At 33.8% G+C, this 18447-nt stretch overlaps 2 protein-coding genes across 3 annotated transcripts; both read right to left on the reverse strand.

Moving 5' to 3' along the window:
* Positions 1 to 4197: 4197 nt before the first annotated feature.
* dnajb9b (DnaJ heat shock protein family (Hsp40) member B9b) lies at positions 4198 to 5886 on the reverse strand. Of its 2 annotated transcripts, none has more exons than XM_042722077.1 (3): positions 5730 to 5886; positions 4976 to 5206; positions 4198 to 4878 (listed from the first exon to the last, which is right to left on the reverse strand). In XM_042722077.1, exons 2-3 carry the CDS (start codon positions 5190 to 5192, stop codon positions 4454 to 4456), a joined length of 642 nt encoding a protein of 213 aa, XP_042578011.1. In that variant the 5' UTR covers positions 5193 to 5206; positions 5730 to 5886; the 3' UTR covers positions 4198 to 4453. The 2 variants fall into 2 exon arrangements, with proteins under 2 accessions (XP_042578011.1, XP_042578012.1); XM_042722078.1 differs by having other exon boundaries at positions 5596 to 5736.
* Positions 5887 to 10106: 4220 nt separating this feature from the next.
* LOC109078712 (arg8-vasotocin receptor-like) lies at positions 10107 to 17422 on the reverse strand. The gene is made up of 2 exons (XM_042722079.1): positions 16092 to 17422; positions 10107 to 10243 (listed from the first exon to the last, which is right to left on the reverse strand). The coding sequence occupies exons 1-2, from the start codon at positions 16936 to 16938 to the stop codon at positions 10164 to 10166; spliced, it is 927 nt and encodes a 308-aa protein (XP_042578013.1). The 5' UTR covers positions 16939 to 17422; the 3' UTR covers positions 10107 to 10163.
* Between the last annotated feature and the right edge of the window lie 1025 nt (positions 17423 to 18447).

Here is an 18447-nt window from a genome sequence, read left to right on the forward strand (position 1 = left end):
TTGAGCTATATTTTGAATCCCCTGGCAAATGATTAAAAAATGATACTTTACATTACCATTCAGAAGTTTGTGGTCAGTAAGAATTTAATGATGTTGAAAGAAAACAGTAATATTATAAAATATTATAGCAACATAAAATAACTGTTTTCTATTTTAATATATTTTAAAATGTCATTTATTCCTGTGATGGTAAAGCTAGCACAGCTTCATTTCTTATGATTGATGATTTTTCATAAACATATAAACAGTTGGACTGTTTAATATTTTTATGAAAACCACAACACATTTTTTCATGAATTCTTTGATAAATAGAAAATGTAAAAAAGCTACCATTCAAAAGTTTGGGGTCAGTAATATTTTCTGTAATATGTAATGCAAAATAGTTTTATTTTGGGGAAATTTTCTTTTGAAACTTTGTACACTCCACATACCTGTATCTGGTTTTTTTTTTTTTTTCTTTTTTTTTTTCTCCTGTTGACAGGGTTTAACTGTTCTGCAACATCTGTGGCAAACCTTGGAATTGTTTCCTGTCTGCTGCGGATGATAAAATGTGGGAAACTGTGCTTGAAGGATATGAAAACTCACAAGGTTATTACATTTGCACTTTAATCTTAAATGCTTAAAAAAAAAAAAAAAAAAAAAAAACTTTAGCAGTAGAAATGTCACATAGTGTCAATGAGTCATTTCTGTTTGACATCTGAAATTACAGAAAGATAATAACTGAGCGCTTACCAGTTATTATTAATATGTCAATAATAAATGAATGATTAACTCTGAGGTTATATTTAAAAATATATATAAGCCTTGTTTTGGATCTGTCCCTTCCTCGCTATCTGTCTTTAAATGTTTGTGTGAATTTTTCCATTGGTTTATGTATTTATGTATGCGTTGCCAAAGTATTTACATTTTCTGCCGAAGCAGTAGCGAGGGCTTTATCTTTTCAAACAAAGAGCTGCTTTCCTTCCCCTTCTCTTCAACCCCTATTCAAAAGGACCATTAATACCAAACCCAATGAGGGAAGGGCAGTATAACCACAACACAGCTCCTATTCAACTTCTTTATTTACTGGCACTCAATCAAAATAAGTTCCCAAAGTGCCTGCACAGGTAAACAGATCACTTAAGCTGTCTGATAACCTCTGTAACGTGGCTTACTGATTCTGGGTAAGAAAACAATACTGCTGTAATTGTTGTTGTTGGGCCTGGCTTGAGTCTTTTGTATATTTAATACCAGAGCTTTATAGCAAACCATTTGTGGTCTTCTATTCAATTAGAGGAGGTTAACAGCAGGCCCAAACCTTAACTGTTGTTACTTTGATTGCAAAAGCAAATAATTTGTATTCCTTTTAACCTTAAGAGAAGCTAAAACATGTTTCATTTACTTGTTTGTTTGTTTGTTTGGATTATAAAAGCAAATGAGTTGTATTACTTTTAGACTTAAGGGCAGCTTATACATTTTTTTATGTATTTATTTGTCTGTTTTGGTTACAAAATAAAAATCTGTTGAAACTTAAGAGCAGCTAAAATGTTTGTTTGTGTTCTGTTCATTTGTTTGGTTGGTTGTTTTCTATTTGTTTGTTTGTTTTACTGAAACAAGTGAGTTGTATTCATTTCAACCTTAAGTGCAGCTAAACATTTGAATTAATTATTTTTCACTTTTTTATTTATTTATTTATTTATTTATTATTTTTTATTTTTTTGGTTTACAAAAGCAATATATTTAATTCCTTTTAACCTTAAGACAAGTTAAGCATTTATTTATTTATTTGGTTGTTTTGATTACAAAGCAAATGAATTATATTCCTATAAACCTTAAGATCAGCTTATTTATTTTATTTATTCATTTTTTTATTACTTACTTTATTTATTTACTTACTTTTAAACCAAATTGTAAAACAAATGCAATACACCACATTTTTAAATGTTTGCACGCGACAGTCTGAAAAGGTTTCCCAGCAACTGTCACATAATTCCATAATTGGAACACACCCAGTTTTCTGAGAATATTTCTTTCCTCATAGGTTTTTTCCAGTTCCTGATTTTTGGATGGATGTCATGAAAGTAAACAAAGTATTTAATTTCATATACTCTAGTCCCTTGACCTAAACAGCATAGTTTGATGTCATAGTCGGTGCAGGGTATGTCTATTCTCTGCATACAGTATATAACCCATTTAGACAAATAGGTATCTTAGAAGCATGTGAAGTTCATGCTGCTGTTATTGAAGAAAAAAAAAAAAAAAAAAAAAAGCAAACCTAATACTAAGACATTCAGAAATTAATCTTCAAATATTATTTTTATAAGAATAGTTCACCCAAATATGAAAATTCTGTCAGTATTTCCTCATATCGTTCCAAACCTGTATGAGTTTCCACCAAACTATGGAAATACCAAAAACAATGGAAGTCAATGGCTACAGTCAACAGTTTGGTTGACTTTCAGACTGCACTGTATAAGCATTTGGAATATTATCCTGCATTTGCATGCTCACTCTTAAAAAAAATATTGGTTCTTTATTGGCATCATGGTTCCATGAAAAACCTTTAACATCCAAGGAAACTTTCCATTGTACCAAAGGTTCTGTATAAATTATTATTACTTTTTTGGATCAATAATAGTTCTTAAAAGGTTCTGAAAGATTCTTTGGGGAGTCCAAAATTATTATTGATGGTGATGTAAATATTAGTTTATGATGGAATCGGCTGCTCCGTTCCATGTTTTTCATTCCCAAGCATGTGCTTGCTTGTATTTTACATTAAATGGATGTTACATTTAAACTAAAACCAGTTTTCAATACAAAACATGAACACCATTAGCTTTCCATTATGTTTAAAAATAGCCAAAATATAAGGTTATTAATACTGCTTTTCATTCTGACTGTACACAAAGCTTCAGCATGAGGTAATTATTTATTGGCACAGCAATAGAAGTATTCAGATTAAACTAACTGACAAAAGTGTCTTGCTATAGATCAAATCTTTGGAGAGCCAAATAAATATATTCACATTTACAGAACCACAGGGAGTGTACAATATATTTATATTTCAATGGTTACTAAGATGAACAAGACTGATTATACATGGCTTTTTGTCCAAGTGCCTCAGGTAATTGCTGAAAAACGTCCATTTACATGGAAATTTAACATGATACCAAACCTGAAACAAAATAGTAACCGTTTTTTTTTTTCTGCACGACACTTCATTTGATCATATAAAGCTGTGTGGGTTTTTTTTTTCCTCAGGAAAGCCCTACAGCTAACAGGACCCCTCAACAGCAAGATCTTGATCATTATTGCACATGTAAGGGAATTCCCCTTCAAAAGAGCTACTTGCTTTGGTGTGATGTTAACAGAGATGGAAGATATACAAATTGTGTTAAATGCTTGCTAAGGACATGACAGTAAACAACAACAAAAAGATAATTAAATGACATTGTGCAAAATCAAGCAAACCAAACTGTTACACGCTTTCAGGCCTTTTAACCTCTAAACCACTTTGAATGTCTTCTAGTGATCACTGACATGTCTCAAACAGGTTCAAGGCTCTTCCAAAATAATCTTTATGATAAACACTTTATGATAAATGCAATTATGTGTTTTAAAGGCATCGGATGTAAACTAATGCGGAAGCCATTTTCCCCTTAAAACTAAATATGCTTTTAAGGACCCCAAACTTCATAACAAATGATAGATAGCTTAAGAGTTTAATAAATAATCAACAATTAAAGTGCTATTTCAACCCCCCCATATTGACTATATATTCTTTTCTTTTTTTTCTGGCCAAAATATATTTCAGATATAATTAAAACATATGCTAAATACTGTATAAGTTTACAGGCCTAAGGAAATATTTTTTTTTTGTATGAAACAGAACAAGAAAATACATTTTCAAATGTAATTTTAAAAAGGATTTTGAGTTTATATATATATATATATATATATATATATATATATATATATATATATATATATATATATATTATAACTTGTATCTTTCAAAGCATTTTCTGTATATATGTGTATATATATATATATATATATATATATATATATATATATATATATATATATATATATATATATATATATAAAGAGGTCTAAAAAATACAGATGAAATAGTTAACTAAAACAAAAACAAAAATGTTTTGAAATGTATTTAAAATATATCTGAAAAAAAAGAAGTATTTTTAGCCATTTGGATGAGGTCCTCATGTTTACTGTGTATAAGTATTAATATTATCCGTCAATAACATTATTAATATGTCGTGAATGGTGAATTTTGTATAAAGTCAGGCATAGGATCCCTAAACTGAGGATGTTATGCCCAAAATTATGTGATTTTTGCAGACGATTTTATAGAGGTCATCAGTAATAATCCAAAACACAAAAATGCAAAACAGAATTAATTACAGTTTCAATCCTCACTGCCAAAAGACATTTCCATGTGTGCATTAACTCAAGAGCAGTCCGTGTATGTTGTAACCATGTTGCCCCTTCGCTGTGTGACAGTCCTACAGTGCTGCCTGGTGGAACCGTGAAACTTGCTTTGAGTCCGAGTCTGGTGTCCATTAAAAGAGAACATCTTCTCCATATCCTCAAACATATCATCAAATATGTCACCACCGAAAGAGTGCTGAAAGTGCCTTCTGTGCCTGCTGCGTGCTTTTTCGTGAGCCTGAAAGTGTCTCTCGAAATGTCTTTTATTATGCAAATGTGGATTGTGTCCAAACTTTTCAGAGCCTCTGAATATATCATCGAAGTTGAAGCTAAAATGTTGATGGAAGTGGTCACCGCCTCCTCTCGGACTCTCTCTGGAGAACGGACTGCTCCTCATCTGATCGTACTCCTTTCTCCGATTGTCATCTGATAATGTTTCATATGCTGGGAATGAAAAATACATAGCTTTAATAACTGATCAACACATGAAATGTTCAGAAGGGTGTGTCGTGTGTTGTTTTACACAGGTATGCTGACTCACCCTCAGCGATCTCTCTGAACTGTGCCTCTGCGTCAGGGCTTTTGTTTTTATCAGGGTGATATCGCATGGCTAATTTATGGAAAGCCTTTTTGATCTGCCGGTCAGATGCATCTTTGGGTACACCCAGGATCTCGTAGTAGTCTTTCTCGGCCAAAATGAACTCTGTGATGAGCAGAATGCTCACAGCCAAAGTCAACACTGACTGAGCTGTTGCCATCACTGTGGTCCGATCTGTTAACAGGAAACAAGAGGCGAGATCACAGTTCAGTTGTTGGTTTTGTGTCATGAGACAATTCAAAGGAGTATTTCAGTGTAATAATATATATATATATATATATATATATATATATATATATATATATATAGTGTGTGTGTGTGTGTGTGTGTATACATTAACATACATTTTAATCAGCATAAATGGTACCATAATGTATAAAAAATGTATTATTGTTTGCTTGACTGTAATGAGAATAGGTGGAAATGTGCCACAGTTAATCCTAAAATTTGCTTGTGAGTTTGACATGCCTAAAAAGAGATGCAGATATATTTGGAATAGTTGTTAACTATAAATATTAATAAAAAAAATAGCTTGACAACTTCAAACTGAGTTATGTTTTTACCTGTTTAACATTATATCCTCATCCTCAATACATGCGTCGGAACAGAATGATTCTCGAACATATCTAAACAGCTGTATGTGTCAGATATAAAGTAAAACATTTTAGATGTAGTACAACTGCTGGTGTTTACTTACCCGCTGCTGGTTTCCGTCCCAAAGTTACATCAAACGAAGAACAGCTGATCGGTTTTCTGAACGCTGTGACAGCGCTAAAGTTGCTGCTCCACGACTCGCAGCGCGATTGGCTGACTCCCGCGAGGAATGACTATGAGCGTTTTGATTGGTCCACATCGCCCGAACGCCACTTCCTGTTTCTATAGCGGGCGTGAGCTGTCAAACGTTAAACTGTTAAAGGACCCCACTCAAAGGAAAAAGTTATCATTATATATGTTATAAAAGTATATTTGTAAGCCAGTTTTATGCGTCTGAAATATAAGATTTTCTTAAAGTACATACGTTTTTGAAGATAAGGAGTTTGTATGTTCATTTAGGTTAATTTTGTCTCCATAACAACATCTCTCTCTCTCTCTCTCTCTCTCTCTCTCTCTCTCTCTCTCTCTCATGCCAAAGCATTTAAATACAGAATAAAATATAGAATATAATTACACCATCAAAGGAGACAATAAATACAAAAAAAAAGATCAATAAAATAAAAAAACAACAGCAGATAGTATTTCTAATATTAATAATAGTAATTATATACAATTAAGAATATCAAATAAAACAGTTGAATACCATAAATTATCCCTTTCATATGATGTGTATGGTGTATAAATGTTTTGCAGCTAGTTTGACTGCCATCTCATTCTCTCCAAGTATATAGAGTAGTTTCTCTGAGTCATTTAGAGACAAGAATGAATGATTCAATGCTTCAAACTGTGGGAAGAATGTTTCTCTTGTAGTGGTGTATTTGGGGCAGACAAGAAGAGACACACACTCACTCACTCTCTCTCTCTCTCTCTCTCTCTCTCTCTCTCTCTCTCCATCCCTCCGTCACACACTACCCTCATATATGTGCTTTAAAAACAGCAACAACCATAACAATGAATAAAACCAACAGTGTGTGTGTGTGTGTGTGTGTGTTTCTGACAGCAGCATCCAAGTCATCAACTCCGCCTTGGAAAAAACAGGTGAGACTGCAAAAGAGGCACAAGGTGTTTTTTGCCAATCATGATTACTCGATTTATTGCCACATGTCCTGCTGAACTTGTCTCCTACAGAGAATTTGCTCTTAGTGTCTATATAAGAAACTGACAGCATCCCAGACGTTCCCGTCTTGGAGACACGGACAAAGCTCAACTGTGGGCTGAGACTGTAAGTGTCCTTGCCAAAATAATGGCATTAAAAAAACAACAACAATAGGAATGTAGATCATGTTTGTAGATGAGGAAGTAATGCAGTAAAAAAAGGCAGGGCTATTTCAATATTTCAGGGCTATCTATCTGTCATTCTTATTATATAAAGATTTAGTTAGAAAGCGGATTTTATGAACAATAATTAAATGAATTATCTCATAATAATTATCTTTATATAATAAGAATGACAGATAGATAGCCCTGAAATATTGAAATAGTGAAGATGGACATGTGAAGATAATACTGTGTACAGGAGGTCAAGATAATATTGTGGTAACAGTTACATTTTGGTCAATAATTTTGATTATTTACAATAAGCAATGTATCCTATTTCTCAAAGTGCGGGTTCCTTGAAGAAAGGAAATCCACGAAAATGCCTGAATTATCAAAAATCTCACTTTTCCAGTCGGCTGGGTTCTGGAAACATTTTTTAAAATTTTCAATGATAAAATAAAATAATAAATGAAATAAAAAACATACTTAGAACACCACGGGAACTAGACTGTGTATGTTTTTAAAGATGGACATGAATTACTCCTGGGTTTTTGTAAACCTGCTTCATGAGGGAACTGCTGGGGGTTTGAGTGTTAAAGAAAAGCAAACAATTTAATAATAAACAACAACAACAATTACATCATTTTTAAAACACTAAAATATTTGTAAAATAAAACAAAACAAAACAAAACATTTTAGGTGTTGATCTGCATGTCAAGTGACCATTAACCATCATCAGATCATATCAACATGCAAATATGTTGTTAAATTATTGAAATATTAACTATTAAATATTATAAATATTTGCTAAGTAAATATTTTAACTTACAGAGGTTCAGACAAAAAAGTTAGTGAATCCAAATAAAATCAGCAGTGGTGCAGTAAAAAAGCTTTTAAATATAGGTATAGTGAAAAACTACATGTTAGCTAAATGAGATTTGAATTAACTCTAAAAACACTTGTTTTCCCATTCATAAGCATAGGTTCAAGGTTTTTTTTTTTTTTTTTTTTTTAGTAGCTGTCAGTAACACCTTTATATTTCTTGTTTTTGTGTTGTGGCTCTGCAGAAGTGTGAGGATATGAAATGGATTTAATAAGGCCTGTCTGTCTTTCCATACATGCATGGCCACATGGTGTCAGTGTGGCAGAGGTCACCTCATTGTTATAGGTGATGTTCATTCACAGAATGGCGGAGAGTGCTTAAAAATAGTCATTCATTCGGCATGGCTGTGGCCTACAGTAAATAACACGGTTTTAACCAGTAATAAACAGCACAAGCCTTGAGGGAGAATTACTGATGGAGCAAAAGATCAGTGCCTTTAAAACAGCCAATGGTGCATTGCATACAAAATAGACATATAAATACATACAAAATAAAGTGGCCCTCTAAAAACTTTATTAAAGAGAAACTGTACAATTTTATTGATCAGCACAACTCTTAAATGTTTGGATGATGTCAGTATCTACAAGTGCACTGTTCTTTGAATGTATACTTTGTATTGTTTGGGAGGTCAGACTGTATCATTGTCACTGTTTTTTGTGTACTGTGATGCTGGTCTATTCAATTTTAAAATAAATCTGCTGTTTTTATAATATTGTTGAATCTAATGAGCTCATATATTTTTTTAGAGGCCATTTCCTAAATGACGTAATTTACACCGTATTGTATTTGATAAAGGGCATAAAATGCTGTCTTATTCTCACTTCTCACTTCTCCCTTCCCTCCCGCCCTTTGGTAACAATGGTCTCCACTATTTTTTATCAGCCTCTAAATGCTCTAATTCCATTTCCCAACAGCTACCTTGGATACAGTTGCCTTAGGCTTCCATTTTGGCTCAAATCCAAACAAAGTTTGTGCAGTGAAAAGGCAAACCAATTATGTTGTGTCATTTGGCAATTCCATAAAGGTTAGATGCGTTGTAGCATGTTTTTACTGTTGTAACTTAAGCACATTAACCAAGTCCCTTCAGTGAGTTAATTTATTTAATTGTTTTTCATATGAAGGATTAAGTCTATTCTTTTTTGGTGCATAAATGGGATTTATCAATTTTTTTAAACACGCTACAAGTGCATATTTATGGCCTAGTTAGAAAAATAAATATTTTAAAATACGTATTTTGAGAATAATTTAACCCATAAGAGAGAGTCCTCATCCAAAAGATGAACTGTTTTTAATCAATGTGTGAGGAACTATATTCAGGCGCATTAAATATTCAGTATTGCTCCATTATTTATGGGAACAGAGGGAATAGAAACATAGAAATTTCTGGAGGGAAATATAATTATGAATCTGATCGCTGAAAATGTTGACTGATGATTGTGCGAATCCTGTTTTTTTTTTTTAGCAAAGGAACATTCTCTTTTCATTTCCCTTTATTTAAGGAACAAATTTTAAAATGTGTGAAGGCATTCTCTACACAGTTACTTTGACAGAAAACAGGCTTTGCAGTACAAAGAAATGAGTGTGTGTGAAAGTACGAGAGCAACACGGTGACTATGGAAACCGTCACACATCATTCTAATCCTATAGAACTTTTTATACACAGGCTCTTTTGAATTATCATTTAAATGAGGACTGGAAAATAACATTAATTTAATCACATTAAATGGATTGCAATTTACATAGGTCAGGTAAACAATTCACAGTGCTTTATAAATGAAACAAAAGACAGTATGTAATAGAAAAATGTGACCACCTGACCAGCTCTATACAATCAAAGATCTCTCTCTCTCCTCTCTCTCTATGTACAAGCCTACAATGACAATCACATCTGCAGCTCATTTTTGTGCTAAATGTGCTAAATATCTTTCTATACTGGGAAATAATTATATTTATACCTTGATTTTCTTTAAATAAGAGCCATTATTCTTGATACAATACTTTATGATGGTAATGAGTCACTTAACTGTAAATCACAGCAGGGCATATTACCACACAAAGGATAAAGCGAGGGCCATTATTATCATCTGTCAGAAACACACAAGGCAGAGGTGCCACTGTTAGTCATATCATCTGTCAGCAACAATTAAAAGGAAAACAGATCTCTGAAACACTCGATAGCAGACAAGTATCTATTTCAGTTTTACAGGATAACCCTGCCAAATACAGTTTCCATAGCCAAAATTGTTAGAAAAGGCTTGAAAGTTTGCGTAAAAGTGTGTGCTTTGACCATGCAGTCTTCAGCAGCAGGAATGGTGGGTGATCAGTGTCCGTGAGGTTTTAGCTGTAGTACAGGTAGATCCATGGGTTTGTGCAGCTGTTAAGACTGGCGAGGAGCATGATAGTGACAAACACTGGCCCTGTAGAACAGATATGAGACTGTAAATAAAGAATCACACACAAAATAACAAATTGCACATATACAGGAAGTGTTCAGACTTGGAACCGATTGTGTGCTCTGGGCAATAATATTACCTGTTGCACCATCTGGTGTCTACACATGATTCAGTTTAATCTGATCAGGTCTTTTGTTGGCTACTAATGGATGGTTTTACTGCCTATATATCTGCTAGATCTGCAGCTGAGGGGAGATAGACAGTTCCCACAACAGAAAATGGTTGTGAGTAATCATATATACAGTACTTAAATGATGACTTATACGCATTAATGAGCCTTTAGTCACATATTTTATCATAAGAGTTACATATTACCACACCATGTGGTTATACCAGTGTATGTAGACATACATTTACATTACATTTACATTTAGTCATTTAGCAGACACTTTTATCCAAAGCGACTTACAAATGAGGACAATGGAAGCAATCACAGTCAACAAAAGAGTAATGATATACATGTGCTATAACAAGTCTCAGTTAGCCTAAACGCAGTAGACGTAGCAAGGGCTTTGTAATAATATAATAAATAAAAAGAAAACAGATAGAATAGAAAAAGAATAGAGCAAGCTATAACATTAGAGGTCTTTTTGCTTTTGTTAATTGTATAATAAATGAAAAGAAAACAGATAGAATACAAAAAGATTAGAAAGCTAGTTAGATTTTTTTTTTTTTTAAGAATAGAATTAGAATAGTGAGTGCTAAAGTTAGAAGGTCAAATAAAGATGGAAGAGATGTGTTTTTAGCTGATTCTTGAAGATGGCTAAGGACTCAGCTGCTCGGATTGAGTTGGGCAGGTCATTCCACCAGGAGGGAACATTTAATTTAAAAGTCCGTAAAAGTGCTTCTTTGAGATGGCACAATCAAGTGACGTTCACTTGCAGAACGCAAGCTTCTAGAGGGCACATAAGTCTGAAGTAATGAATTGAGGTAAAGGGGTGCAGAGCCAGTGGTGGTTTTGTATTCAAACATCAATGCCTTGAATTTTATGCGAGCAGCTATTGGTAGCCAGTGCAAATTGATAAACAGAGGTGTAACGTGCATTCTTTTCGGCTCATTAAAAATTAATCTTGCTGCCGCATTCTGGATTAATTGTAAAGGTTTGATAGAACTGGCTCGAAGACCTGCCAAGAGAGCATTGCAATAGTCCAGCCTGGACAGAACAAGAGCTTGGACAAGGAGTTGTGCAGCATGTTCCGAAAGAAAGTGCCTGATCTTCTTGATGTTGAATAAAGCAAATCTGCAGGACTGGACAGTTTTTAGTAATGTGGTCTGAGAAAGTCAGCTGATCATCAATCATAACTCCAAGGTTTCTGGCTGTTTTTGAAGGAGTTATGGTTGATGTGCCTAACTGGATGGTGCAATTGTGATGAAACGATGGGTTTGCTGGAACCACAAGCAGTTCTGTCTTGGCAAGGTTGAGTTGAATGTGATGGTCCTTCATCCAGCAAGAATTGTCTGTTAGACAAGCTGAGCTGCGAGCAGTTACCGTCAGATCCTCAGGATGGAATGAGAGGTAGAGTTGAGTGTCATCAGCATAGCAGTGGTATGAAAAGCCATGTTTCTGAATGACAGACCCTAATGATGCCATGTAGACAGAGAAGAGAAGTGGTCCAACAACTGAGCCCTGAGGTACCTCAGTAGTTAGATGTTGCCACTTAAGACACCTCACCTCTCCAAGATACTTTGAAGGACCTATCTGAGAGGTAAGACTCAAACCACTGGAGTGCCGTTCCTGAGATGCCCTTTGCCAGTAGGGTTGACAGGAGGATCTGGTGGTTATTCATATCAAAAGCAGCGGACAGATCAAGCAAGATAAGTATTGAAGATTTGGATTCTGCTATTGCCACTCTTAGGGCTTCAACAACTGAGAGCAAGGCAGTCTCAGTTGAAAGTCCACTTCTGAAGCCAGATTGGTTGCTTTCAATTATGCTGTTATAAATGAAAAAACCAGATACAACACAGAACACATCACATTCTATTGTTTTCGCAATGAAAGGAAGAAGGGAAACTGGTCTGTAGTTCTCTATAAGAGATGGGTTGAGGGTGGGTTTCTTAAGTAGTGGAGTTATACGAGCCTGTCTAAATGTTGAGGGAAAAACACCAGTGTGGAGGGATATGTTAATGATGTGAGTGAGTGCAGGTACAACTGCAGGAGAAAATGGCTTGAAGGAGATGAGATGGAATAGGATCAAGCAGACAAGTAGTAGGATGATTAGAAAGGATGAGTTTGGAGACTTCTGCCTCAGAGAGTGAAGAGAAGGATGTGAATGAGTGTATGTTTGCTGGTAAGATGTGCTTGACAGATTGTGGTGTGGAAAATTGTGCACTGATGTTTTTAATTTTATTAATGATAGCGAGAGTTAGACAAATTGTTAATTTTGTTATGGTAGTATGTCCTTTTAGCAGTGGAGACATTAACAGAGAAGGAAGAGAGGAGTGACTGATACACATTAAGGTCAGTAGTATATTGGCATATGTGCCACACCCTTTCAGCAGCTCTAAGCTCAGACCGATGTTTGCGTAGAACATAAGATAACCAAGGGGCTGATGAATGGTACGAGCTGGCCTGGAAGACAAGGGTCAAACAGTGTCTAAACAAGATGTAAGAGTGGAGCAGAAAGTATCAGTAGCACTGTTAGGGGAAGAAAGCGATACATACATTTTTATTTTTTATTATTTGATATGGGACATTATTTTATTCACCAAAGCCTAAATAAATATATTATATAAAATTATTATGTATTATATAAAAACTTTTCTTATTAAAATATTTATACTTTTATGCAATTAAACTTGAACATAAAAAGAAAGTTTAATAAAAAGCCAAAATATGTAGTTTTTTTATGATCATATTTAAAATAAGTATTATGGATTCTGCACTTTCATTTGTAATATTTGCAGATTTGTGTTCAAACTGAGGACAAAACCTGTGATGTGAAAAAAAAGTTCCTTTTAAAAATATGTTGTTTTTTTATGCATTTAGACCTGAACATAAAAAGAATATTTAAAAAATTTAGAAATGTTAAAAAAAATTATATTGTAAAATATTCTAAGATAATATTTAGCACTCTGGTGCTCCTCATTTGGCAGTCACACTTGTGATCTTCTCGGTCAAAAGTGACCGGACACCTGAAATTCTTTTTTCGCCCCAGTAAAATCAATGTAATATATTTTTGTTCCATAATATTTTTTCTTTTTTAATTTGTATTTTGAGATAATTTCATGGCACTAATTAATATTTATGGAATAATTGTGATGAATTTCTGCCAATTGAAAATAATTACATTTTTTTTTTAAATATAGGCCTATTTTTATATTACTTTACAATGAATGCAGTATTTTATGTTAAAATAGAGTCAATGCCTTTAAAATTCAATTTTTTGAAGCCAAATTAGTGCCATCAGGTGGGAGAAAATAAGAAAAACATCTTCAATTCCATGGTTTAGCCGATAGATTCCTGTATAGCTATATAAAAGGCCTGTAAATTCTCTTATTGTTTTAGACATAAATACTTATTTTTATTAAGTTGTGGGTTTGGATATATATTTAGACATTCTCAAAGACAACTTTTTGTAAAGGTTTATATATATATATATACACTCTCAGAAAAAAAGGTTATATATATATATATATATATATATATATATATATATATATATATATATATATATATATATTTAGGGCTGTCAAATGATTAATCACGATTAATCACATCCAAAATAAAAGTTTTGTTTACATAATTTATGTGTGTATACTGTGTATAGTTTATTATGTATATATAAATACATACACATGCATGTATATATTTAAGAAAAATATGTATGTTTATATATTAAATATATTTATATATAATATAATATATAAGAATATAAATATATAAATGTATATACATGTAAATATTTTCCAAATATATAAATTATGTGTGTGTATTTATATATAAATAATAAATATACCCTGTACACATACATATATTATGTAAACAAAACATTTTATTTTGGATGTGATTAATCGAGATTAATCATTTGACAGCCCTAATATATATATATATATATATATATATATATATATATATATATATATATATATATATATATATATATATATATATATATACACTCTTAGAAAAAAAGGTACAAAAGTTGTCACTGGGGTGGTACCTTTTTTAAAAGGCACGACTTTGTACCTAAAGAGTCCAAGTTAGTACCTTAAAGGTTCATATTAGTACCTAAAGTGTACATCTTAGTACCTAAAAGATACAAAATTGTACCTTTTGAATAGGTACCACCCCAGGTACAGCTTTTGTGCCTTTTTTCTGAGAGTGTATATATATATATATATATATATATATATATATATATATATATATATATATATATATATATATATATATATATATAAATCTAAATATAATTTTTTTTTTTGAAATGTTGATTTAAAGCATCAGTTTTTGAATTATTATTACTACAGTCAAACCTGAACACAGAGAAAGCATTTTGTTACACAAAGTAACAAAACTGAACAGAACTGAACATGTTTTATCAGAGCTTAATCCTTCTGGGTTTGATCTGAATTCAACCTCTTATTTCAGTTTTCAGTTTTTTTCAGACTCGTTTTGGCTATATGATTATATCCATACCAATTCATATGAGTGTGTATAATTGTGTATGTTTGTGTGTGTGTCTGTAACTGTGTACTGTAAGTGAGTGTGTTTGAGTGAGTGTGTCTGTTTTGAACTCTTGATGTTTTAGAGTGTAAACCCTTCCTTGCTGTCCACTTTTTTTTACTGCATTGTAGCTGAATTACTGCTTTTATATTACATATTTGCTGTGTTACAGTCACACCAGTTCATAGGCATGTGTGTGTGTATACACATGCGTGTGTGTGTGTGTGAGTGGATGTGTTGGTTTTGCACTCTTGATGTTTTAGAGTTTCACCCTGTCATTGCTGTGTACTTTTTTCTGCATTGTGTCAAATTTGTAGATTGTACACACAAAAATTCTCAGGACTTTTGTGTTTTTGTTGATTTCCCATTCATTTCCTATGGTCGGGCATTTTTGACCAAAGACCACAAGTGTGACTAATTTTTTTTATTTTTTTTATGACCACTTCAAGCCCTCAATTTTAGTGTGTGTTCACATTTCAAATGCCATACAAGTCATCAAGTTTCATACCAATCCGATGAAGATCCAAAACTTAAAAAAAAACAAAACTAAAAGATAACATAACGAAAAAAAGTAACTGAAGAGCACCCGAGGGTTAAAGGTAATATTTATTATTCAGCACTTTTATTTGTAATATTTACAGATTTGTAGACAGACTGAGGACAGAACCTGTAATTCAAAAAAGTTCCTTAATGAAAAATTTCATTTTTTCAATGCATTTAAACCTGAACATATAAAGAGGGGTTTTAGAAAAATAGCGGGGGGATATTTACAAATATAATATTGAGAATATTTATTTACAATAAATATTATATAAATATTTACAAATAAAATATTGAAAATTTTATGATAAAATGTAAAATAAATATTTAAGACATAGGTGGCTCACATAATTAAATAAGCAGATTTGTGACATAGATGCTCTTCCATTGACATTTATGATGTTCTTTGAATCTCAAGACATACTGGAGAACATGATTATCAGGTTTTACACAAACCTGCATGTGGATTCCTGCTTGCCTTTTTGTTTATCTTTTAGTGCATCTTTATAGTCCTTCATAAACTGATAATACTGTGTAACTTGTATAAAAAAAATGTTTTACAAAGTCAAATAAAAATGCCAAACAGAAGCAGCTACTTTGACTTACCTTGTGTGGGCGCACTGCTTGGACTCCAAGCTGACCAGAGCTGGACCACGAAGAACGGGCTCCAGCAGAGGGTGTACACCAGGATAATAATAAAAGTCATTTTGACAGTCTTCAGCATTGCGCTCGATACCCCTTTAGAGCTGGAGCGCCCATCACCTGTGCTGCTCTGCAAGGCTTTCCTCTTCATGTTGAAATAGATCCCTGCGCAAATCTTTATCTGACAATACATCAAGATTACGGCTGGGAGAGCAAACACGGACAGAGTGATCCACGTTATGTATATTCTACTTCCCCAGGGCTCAATAAACGTCGCCCAGCAGTCGAAAACATTCTTCTCAACTTCTTGGAGAGAGAAGATGAACATCTGCGGAGCGCTGAACGCCAGGGAGATGAGCCATGCTGCGCTTATGGCAACATACCTGCGGAAAGACCCTCTAAAGAACGACACCATGGGTTTGCAGACCGCGTGAAATCGATCTATGGTCATGGCCACTATCATGTAAGTGGACGCGAACATCCCGACCACTTGAAGATACTTAACCGCTCTGCACACCAGATCGGAGCCTTTGAACCGGTGCGTAATCTCCATGGATAACTGCGGCAGGACTTGGAAGAAAGCAACCACCAGGTCAGCCAGGCACAGGTGCAGAAGAAACAGCTGAGTCCGAGTCCGTCTTTTCCGTCTTTTCCAAAGGGCACGGAGGAGGAATAAATTGCTAAATGTTGCCAGCACGAAAATGCACCCAAGAACCGCAGCTTTCACGAGCGCAAAGTGTCCCTCGGATAAACCAAACGCTTCCTGCGCACTGGAGCAGTTACCGCTGCTGCAATTAAGGTTATCAGCCATTGTAAATCAAATCCTACCTTAGAGAGTTATGTGACTGTTAAATGTGTTATGTGAGAAGGTGTTTGACTGCTGCACTTGAGCGCTGACGCACATGGCACGCTGCGCTATGGCGCAAATTGGTGCTGAGGACTCCAACGCGACCACCGGTACCTGTGTTCACGCACGTCAGGCATTCAGTCATACATTCAATTACGCGCTGAACAAACACTTGACAGTTTTTCAGCAGCTGAGCTCATTAATTTTTTTAAGGTCAGTCGCAACCTGGCATCACCAAAGTAGCCTTTAATTTAATTCCCATAAGGTTAAGCATTTAAATATAATCTATGATTTGTATATTATTATCCATGAAAAGTGACATAAGAGTGCTGCAGTATATATAAAATGACTTTAAACAGCCTTTTCTATTTTCTGTATGATGCATATTAAGCTGAATTTGTTTCTTCATCAGAACAGGTTTGCATAAGATTTTAACGTTTTAACTTTAAACTCTCACTTCTGGCCAAAATAAGTCCACTTGCTCACTAATGGATCCTCTGCAGTGAATGGGTGCCATCAGAATGAGAGTCCAAACAGGTGTTTGATCTCTGATATTTCTCTCCTGATTTAGATGAGAAGACATTAAGTGATGGAGTGGAGTGGTGTGGATTACTTGTGGATTATTGTTATGTTTTTATCAGCTGTTTTGACTTGGGTACCCATTCCCTGCAGAGGATCCATTAGTGAGCAAGTGATGATGCTAAATTTCCCCCTATCTCCAAATCTACAACTTGGATGACCTGAGGGTGAGTAAATGTTCATTTTTAGGTGAACTGTTCCTTTCAGAGAGATTGTTTTTACCTTTAAAGTGCATTTTGTGTTGCATTACGGGACTAGGTAGCAAAAATACTTAATATATTACCAGCCCCATTGATTGAATTATGTCAGCTTTTTAATTCCTTTTAACCTTTCCTTCAAAAAAATGCCCATCATACAGTATGTAAAGAGTGAGAGAGACATCCAAATAACCAAACCCTTAAATATGTCTAAAATTAAAAATAATAAAGAAAATGCATAACCTAAACAATCAAACTAGCATATTTCAGATTTAACTAAGCAGAACGTTTTGATGTCACTGAAGTAAAGTCAAGCTTTTGATCATCACTCTTTTGTGATTTGTGTGTGTGTGTGTGTTTTAGATTCAAAACACTGTTAATGAATTGACTTTGATATTTGATGAGTGCTTTGACTATATGACTAAATGTGACTAATGCACTTGATTTATTTGCTATGAATTATTTCAATCATTTCTTTACTTTACTGCAGCAGCAAAGACTTGTAATAAAGTGTCTGTATATTCTATTAAAGTATAGGCCTATTATTGTGTTTCGTACTTTTGTATTTTATTGTAGACAAAACATCTCAAGCAAGCATTGAAACAATTGAAACTTTTCTAGACTTCACCTGTGAACCTTAAAGTAATGGATCATTTTATCAAACACTATAAACTTTTACCAGATAAAAACAAAAGAG

The sequence above is a fragment of the Cyprinus carpio genome, chromosome B4 (assembly GCF_018340385.1).
Source record: "Cyprinus carpio isolate SPL01 chromosome B4, ASM1834038v1, whole genome shotgun sequence".
Taxonomy (NCBI): Eukaryota; Metazoa; Chordata; class Actinopteri; order Cypriniformes; family Cyprinidae; genus Cyprinus; species Cyprinus carpio.